Consider the following 8,615-nt stretch of genomic DNA (forward strand, 5'->3'; position numbering starts at 1 on the left):
AACGTGGAAGAAATGGACAAATTCTTAGAAAAGTACGATTTTCCAAAACTGAACTAGGAAGAAATAGAAAATCTTAACAACACATCACAAGCATCGAAATTGAAACTGTAATCAGAAATCTTCCAGCAAACAAAAGCCCAGGTCCAGACGGCTTCACAGCTGAATTCTACCAAAAAAATTTCGAGAAGAGTTAACACCTATCCTACTCAATCTCTTCCAGAAAATAGCAGAGGAAGGTAAACTTCCAAACTCATTCTATGAGGCCACCATCACCCTAATACCAAAAACCTGACAAAGATACTACAAAAAAAAGAAAACTACAGTCCAATATCACTGATGAACATAGATTCAAAAATCCTCAATAAAATTCTAGCAATCAGAATCCAACAACACATTAAAAAGATCATACACCATGACCAAGTGGGCTTTATCCCAGGGATGCAAGGATTCTTCAATATCCGCAAATCAATCAATGTAATTCACCACATTAACAAATTGAAAAATAAAAGCCATATGATTATCTCAATAGATGCAGAGAAAGCCTTTGACAAAATTCAACATCCATTTATGATAAAAAACTCTCCAGAAAGCAGGAATAGAAGGAACATACCTCAACATAATAAAAGCTATCTATGACAAACCCACAGCAAACATTATCCTCAATGGTGAAAAATTGGAAGCATTTCCCCTAAAGTCAGGAACAAGACAAGGGTGCCCACTTTCACCGCTACTATTCAACACAGTTCTGGAAGTGTTGGCCACAGCAATCAGAGCAGAAAAAGAAATAAAAGGAATCCGAATTGGAAAGAAGAAGTAAAACTCTCACTGTTTGCAGATGGCATGATCCTCTACATAGAAAACCCTAAAACCTCCACCAGAAAATTACTAGAGCTCATCAATGAATATAGTAAAGTTTGCAGGATATAAAATCAACACACAGAAATCTCTTGCATTCCTATACACTAATAATGAGAAAGTAGAAAAAGAAATTAAGGAAACATTCCATTCACCATTGTAACGAAAAGAATAAAATACTTAGGAATATATCTAACTAAAGAAACTAAAGACCTATATATAGAAAACTATAAAACACTGATGAAAGAAATCAAAGAGGACACTAATAGATGGAGAAATATACCATGTTCATGGATCGGGAAAGAATCAATATAGTGAAAATGAGCATACTACCCAAAGCAATTTACAAATTCAATGCAATCCTTATCAAGCTACCAGCCATATTTTTCACAGAACTAGAACAAATAATTTCAAGATTTGTATGGAAATACAAAAAACCTCAAATAGCCAAAGCAATCTTGAGAAAGAAGAATGGAACTGAAGGAATCAACTTGGCTGACTTCAGGCTCTACTACAAAGCCACAGTCATCAAGACAGTATGGTACTGGCACAAAGACAGAAATATAGATCAGTGGAACAAAATAGAAAGCCCAGAGAAAAATCCACACACATCGGACACCTTATCTTTGACAAAGTAGGCAAGAATATACAATGGAGTAAAGACAATCTCTTTAACAAGTGGTGCTGGGATAACTGGTCAACCACTTGTAAAAGAATGAAACTAGATCACTTTCTAACACCACACACAAAAATAAACTCAAAATGGATTAAAGATCTAAATGTAAGACCAGAAACTATAAAACTCCTAGAGGAGAACATAGGCAAAACCCTCTCCGACATAAATCACAGCAGGATCCTCTATGATCCTCCTCCCAGAATACTGGAAATAAAAGCAAAAATAAACAAATGGGATCTAATTAAAATTAAAAGATTCTGCACAAAAAAAGAAAATATAAGCAAGGTGAAAAGACAGCCTTCTGAATGGGAGAAAATAATAGCAAATGAAACAACTGACAAACAACTAATCTCAAAAATATACAAGCAACTCCTGCAGCTCAATTCCAGAAAAATAAACGACCCAATCAAAAAATGGGCCAAAGAACTAAATAGACATTTCTCCAAAGAAGACATACGGATGGTTAACAAACACAGGAAAAGATGCTCAACATCACTCATTATTAGAGAAATGCAAATCAAAACCACAATGAGGTACCACTTCACACCAGTCAGAATGTCTGCGATCCAAAAATCTGCAAGCAATAAATGCTAGAGAGGATGTGGAGAAAAGGGAACCCTCCTACACTGTTGGTGGGAATGCAAACTAGTACAGCCACTATGGAGAACAGTGTGGAGATTCCTTAAAAATTGCAAATAGAACTGCCTTATGACCCAGCAATCCCACTGCTGGGCATACACACCGAGGAAACTAGAATTGAAAGAGACACATGTACCCCAATGTTCATCACAGCACTGTTTATAATAGCCAGGACATGGAAACAACCTAGATGTCCATCAGCAGATGAAAGGATAAGAAAGCTGTGGTACATATACACAATGGAGTATTACTCAGCGGTTAAAAAGAATACATTTGAATCAGTTCTGATGAGATGGATGAAACTGGAGCAGGTTATACACAGTGAAGTAAGCCAGAAAGAAAAACACCAATACAGTACACTAACACATATATATGGAATTTAGAAAGATGACAATAATGACCCTGTATGCAAGACAGCAAAAAAGACACAGATGTGTATAGTGGACTTCTGGACTCAGAGGGAGAATGTGGGATGATATGGGAGAATGGCATTGAAACATGTATACTATCATGTAAGAATTGAATCACCAGTCTATGTCTGATGCAGGATACAGCATGCTTGGGGCTGGTTCACGGGGATGACACAGAGGGATGTAGCGGGGAGGGAGGTGGGAGGGGGGTTCATGTTTGGGATCACATGTACACCCGTGGTGGATTCATCTCAATATATGGCAAAACCAATACAGTGTTATAAAGTAAAGTAAAGTAAAAATTAAAAGTTTAAAAAAAAAACAAAGAGAGACATAACTTTGCCAACAAATATCCACCTAGTCAAGGCTATGGTTTTTCCTATGGTCATTTATGAATGTGAGAGTTGGACTGTAAAGAAAGCTGTATGCTGAAGAATTGATGCTTTTGAACTGGGGTGTTAAAGAAAACTCTTGAGAGTCCCTTGGACTGTAAGGAGATCCAACCAGTACATCCTAAAGGAGACCAGTCCTAGGTGTTCACTGGAAGGCTTGATGCTGAAGCTGAAACTCCAATACTTTGGTCACCTCATGCGAACAGTTGACTCATTGGAAAAGACCCTGATGCTGGGAGGGATTGGGGGCAGAAGGAGAAGGGAATGACAGAGGATGAGATGGCTGGATAGCATCACCGACTCCATGGACATGAGTTTGAGTAAACTCCAGGTGTTGGTGAAGGGCAGGGAGGCCTGGCGTGCTGGGATTCATGGGGTCATGAAGAGTCGGACACGACTGAGCGACTGAACTGATTGACTGACGGTAGTTTAGAGTATCTTTTTGTGACAATACTTTGGATTAACACTATCAAAATGGAAAATATCTAAGAGATCCAGTATGAATTTTGATATTATAATGGGGTTGTGGGCAGGAAAATAAACCATCAAATTCTGCGCTGTCATTTGTTCCTTTTCATTGAAGGACTCTTGAGGACACAGTAAACATACAATTATTCTGGAGTAAAATTTTAACAGTAAGTGCAGTAGCACAAAGACATTATGCAATAGTGATAAAAGTCTGGAATGCATCGTGCAGACTGTGCTTGTCAGATAATCCTGACCCCTTTCATTTCCCCTAAATTTTAAAGTAGCCCTATCAGTGTGCTTTGTAGGGTGCTATTCAGAGAACGGATGGTCAGGGCTCCCTAAGAGACCTCCAGATCCCATCCAGACACAGTGACTTAGAGAAAGATAAACACCAGCCTCCCTGGTGACTTAGTCCTGACGAAATCTGAATCAGGAAGATCGAAGAGAAGACAGGGTCCTGCCCTTAAGTAAGCTCTGTGCGTGGTAAGGTCTGGCCCATAATGGACTCTACTTCTAACCTGTCACTTTGCTCCTTCGATTGAGGAGGGAGAGGGACTGTAGGAAGGAATCAAGCATAAGGAAAGTGGTATGGAAAAGATTCAGCAACTTCTTTCTCCATAAAATAGAGTGGTACCTTATTTTCTAATACATAAAATTCCCCTGAGGTCTTTGGATATTTTGAACTACTTTTATAATTTGCTATCTGATATTGTGATCTTCTCCTAATGACCTATGCTGTTTCTTTGCTGATAGACTTACTTTACATTTCCAGAGCAGATAGAGGTTAAACACTATAAATTATAATCCAGTGTATGAGAATTGATTGGGAATTCCAAAATCCGTACCTTTCTTTTGTACTGGGCATAGAAACTACAGATTGACACTGTCACTCCTTTGTGGTTCATTGTTAAAGTGTTCATGGTCAGCTAAATAAATTTTATTATCACAAAGTTGGAACGTTTTCAACAGTTTATTGATACTTATAAATTACAAAAAAAGGCTTCATTTGTAAATGTAAACATCATTTGTCTATGCCATCATGTGTGAATGGTCATGATTATATTCCATAGCTGAATGAATATAGTAATAAGTATGTAAAATGTAACTATTCCTACTGATGTCAGTGTGTTAATAGTTATCGTTGCTTATGATCACGCATCCTTTCTTCCTACAAGCCATATGGAAGACATTTTATGTTATCTTTTAATCTCTTGAATTCTAATGCTATAACTTTAAACTAATTGAATAAGGTATTTTTGTTACCCTAACAGGTTCTATGGACATACGATGGCAAAAAGGCAGACACCTTAGGACCCAATATTTGTCTGTATAACTGAATTCCACCAGAATGACCTTCTTGGTAAATATTGGCAGAACAAATCCTAAAAACATGATTAACAGCTGAGCAGAGTGATAGTACTTCAATAGCAAATAAACTTATCAAGTGTTTATTATTAAGACATTCAGAAAGAAAATTTACTTCTGTGTTTTCACTCCCAACACTAGAGGGGAGAAGGAAAACATATCATAGTTGGCAATGAATTATACATTGGTCCTATCCCTTATGCCCCAAATTAAAATATCTTCATTTTGCCTGTAATCGCTTCTAACAGTGAGTAGCTTAATGGGTTATTGTTCTACCTCTGAATGCTTTCCTTACACCTATTGGTTCTCCTGTGTAGGAGTATTTTAGATACTACTGATAAATAATAGCTCCTTATTTATTACCAGTGACTCTCCATTTTCTACAGAAATAAAATCCACAATCATTTCCATGAAGAGGTAGCATATTTCTTAATAAAATGAAGATTCTCTTTTCTTTGGTTCCACAGTTACTACCATTACCCTTTCGGTGATTTTGACACCATTCTTATCAGATTAAATGACTTCCTTAATCTTTTAGAGAATATATTTTTGAATGCCCCCTTTTTATGCATATGTGGTTTCTTTTACCCAGAGTGTTCTTTACGTTGTTCTTCTGCCAATCTTGAATTCACTTGTGAAATCCAAGTGACAAAGCACTTCTTTCATGAAGTCTTCACTTATCTCTCCAGCAGACAGGAGTTTCTGGCTGTGAGTTCTGAAAGCAATTTAAATGCAGTTTCCTGTGTGTAACCATCTGTTATCTTAAAAACATTGCTTTTTACAGTGCCTTATAAGGCCCATTTCTTGTTTTATTCTGAATTATTATTAACAGTTTTAGTGAAAGTCACTCAATGCTAGATCATCCAAAAACCAAAGGCTTTATAACTCATGGTAGAATCAACAGCACTTACAAGGCCATCTGCCATGAGATCACTATGGTGGGCTTTCCTATGTTTGCTGATCAACTTGATAACATCACCTGATGGCCCACAGCATACCAGGCTTCCCTGTCCTTCACCATCTCCCAGAGTTTGCTCACACTCATGTCCATTGAGTCAGTGATGCTATCTAACCGTCTCATCCCGTGTTGTCTCCTTCTGCTTTAAGTGGCCACTGTCATCAGTAGGCAGATCGTTCAGACAAAATAATCAATATGGCAATAGTGATAATAAAATATACAATTGACCAGTCAAACTTAATTGATATCTTTAGAATTAATACATTACACTGAAAAAATCAGAACACACATCTTCAGCCTTTGCAAACTGCAGGATTTCTGCTGCTTTTTCATTTTAGTCCAGAACTTTCCCCAAATAATTTACATTGCTTTGCAGTTGATCATTTATTGTTTTTGCTGTTTCTGTGAGGGACACAATTGTTGTGACCTCATAACCCTCCATTTTGTTGATGTCACCTTATCTCTAATTCTGTGTCAAAGCGACTGCAGACACAAGAGCCTCTCACTTGCTATTGTTTTACACTAGTTAGTCTTCTTTCTCATAGAATATAATTGATGTGTGTGTACAAGAAGGGTGACAGCACTGACAAATCAATACTAAACACACTGTATAATCTGGAAACGTTCTGCACTTTGCCTTTTCACTTGATTTCCACATCTGCTGACTATTCATGTAATCTACTTTTTTAAGGAATAGGAGTTATAATTTAACTTCTGGTTGATAACTTCTGGATATAAGCCTGAGCAATAGCAAAAGTTTACAGTAATTATTTTTAAAGGACTGCATATGAGCAAGATGCCTATGAAAAGACTCTCTCTTCTGCTGCTGCTACAGCTGACTTGTTACTTTAGCGGTGGGAGTTGTGGAAAGGTGCTGGTGTGGCCGGTGGAATTTAGTCACTGGATGAATATAAAGACAATTCTGGAGGAACTTGTCACGAAGGGTCATGAGGTGACTGTTCTGATATCTTCAGCTTCCACTATTCCTAATTCCAGCAAACCATCTACTATGAGATTTGAGACTTTTCCTGTATCTTTAACAAAAAGTGATTATGAGAATTTTATGGAACGGCTTCTTGAGGAATGGACATATGTGGCGAAAGATTCCTTTTGGTCCTATTTGTCAACAGTGAAAAGTTTATTTTGGGAATTTTTTGATACTGCTTTAAGGATGTGTAAAGACGCTGTTTCCAACAAGAAATTAATGACAAAACTACAGGAATCAAGGTTTGATATCCTTATTGCAGATGCCATTGGACCCTGCGGTGAACTGCTGGCTGAATTACTTAAAATACCATTCGTGTACAGTCATTACACCTCACCTGGCCATATAATTGAAAAGAATAGTGGAAGACTTCCATTCCCACCATCTTATGTACCTGTTATGTTTTCAGAATTAAGTGATCGCATGACATTCATGGAGAGGGTCAAAAATATGTTTTACACACTTTATTTTGACCTTTTCTTCACAGCATACAACGATAAGAAGTGGAACCAGTTTTACAGTGAAGTGCTAGGTAAGGTGGGCTTCCTGATAGCTCAGTGGTAGAGAATCTACCTGCCAAGGCAGGAGACACAGGTTTGATCCTTTGGTCAGAAAGATCCCTTGGAAAAGGAAACAGCATTCCATTCCAGTGTTTTTGCCTGGGAAATCCCATGGACAGAGAAGCCTGTTGGGCTATAGTCCACGGAGTGGAAAAGAGTCAGTTATCACTTAGCAACAAAACGACTAGGTACTTCATGTTTTTAGTTGGTAGAATGAAGTCTTATTTTTCCTAGTGCCTTGGAAGTTGAGTTTGTCTAAATATAAATTCACAAAAATTTATCTCAAATAAGTGAAACAGTGAAATAAAAATATAAAATGACACTCAATCTAACAAATATTATGCAAACACTTAAATTATAGGGTAGGGTAAAGCCCATTACTAGTATCGGATACCAGGAAGTCATTTACCACAGACTGAAGTACCTAGGACATCTGTAAGTTACTATCCAACTTACAAAACTTCTTTTTTAACTTAAAGTCATTAAGAATCTCATAAACTGTCTTGACAAATGAAGACATGTACATTGAAAGTTATACACATATTTGTAGTATAAGTATCCAGTTAGCTTTTAGAAATTGTTTCTGCTTAAGTAGAAACAGATGTATTCCAGATATACTTTATTATCCTATACTATGCTATGTATAGATTTATCAAGAAACAGACACATTCAAATATCGCGCCAAAACATCCCAAGTTCCTTTACAAAAATTATCTAATATACACATATGACAATAGTCTCATTTGATCAAACATTTGTTGTTGTTTTCCTTTTTACTTTCAGGAAGATCTACTACCTTATCAGAGACAATGGGGAAAGCCGAAATGTGGCTCATTCGAAGCTACTGGGACTTTTCATTTCCTCGTCCACGACTACCAAAAGCTGAGTTTGTTGGAGGGCTCCACTGCAAACCTGCCAGGCCTCTGCCTAAGGTCACCTACTCCTCCTTGCTGTTCTTTGTGAACTTTGTGTTTTCAATAGGAATATTCTGTATTCTTTATTGAGAATGTTTGATTACAGGTAGTCAGATATGGGAACCTGGATAAAGTGAACTTTCACCTAGAAAGTGATATATTTCTGTATCAGCACATCTATCTGAATATCATTATCATTAAAGAATAAACAAGAGTACATGGGACACTTTGATAATACATCAATTAAATTGCAATTTCATTATTCACACATAGAGAAGCATCATTCATTAAAGGACACTTATAGTTCTATATAAAAATATATATTTCATATAAATAAAATAATAGCGATATTATCACCTGGGGATGCCATCCAGACACCTCATCTCACTATAA

General features: G+C 37.0%; 1 protein-coding gene across 1 annotated transcript; it reads left to right on the top strand.

The window, feature by feature from the left end:
• The first annotated feature begins 6,514 nt into the window (after positions 1-6,514).
• LOC108635495 (UDP-glucuronosyltransferase 2B4-like) lies at positions 6,515-8,350 on the top strand. The gene is made up of 2 exons (XM_018045609.1): positions 6,515-7,280; positions 8,092-8,350. The coding sequence occupies exons 1-2, from the start codon at positions 6,551-6,553 to the stop codon at positions 8,310-8,312; spliced, it is 951 nt and encodes a 316-aa protein (XP_017901098.1). The 5' UTR covers positions 6,515-6,550; the 3' UTR covers positions 8,313-8,350.
• The last annotated feature ends 265 nt before the right edge of the window (positions 8,351-8,615 follow it).

The sequence above is a fragment of the Capra hircus genome, unplaced genomic scaffold (genome assembly GCF_001704415.2).
Source record: "Capra hircus breed San Clemente unplaced genomic scaffold, ASM170441v1, whole genome shotgun sequence".
Classification (NCBI taxonomy): domain Eukaryota; kingdom Metazoa; phylum Chordata; class Mammalia; order Artiodactyla; family Bovidae; genus Capra; species Capra hircus.

Excerpts from the sequence above, each read along its gene's own strand:
- LOC108635495 (XM_018045609.1), top strand. The coding sequence starts at position 6,551 with ATGAGCAAGATGCCTATGAAAAGACTCTCTCTTCTGCTGCTGCTACAG. Across the intron at positions 7,281-8,091 it reads GTTTTACAGTGAAGTGCTAG|GAAGATCTACTACCTTATCA; the intron begins GTAAGGTGGGCT and ends TTTTACTTTCAG.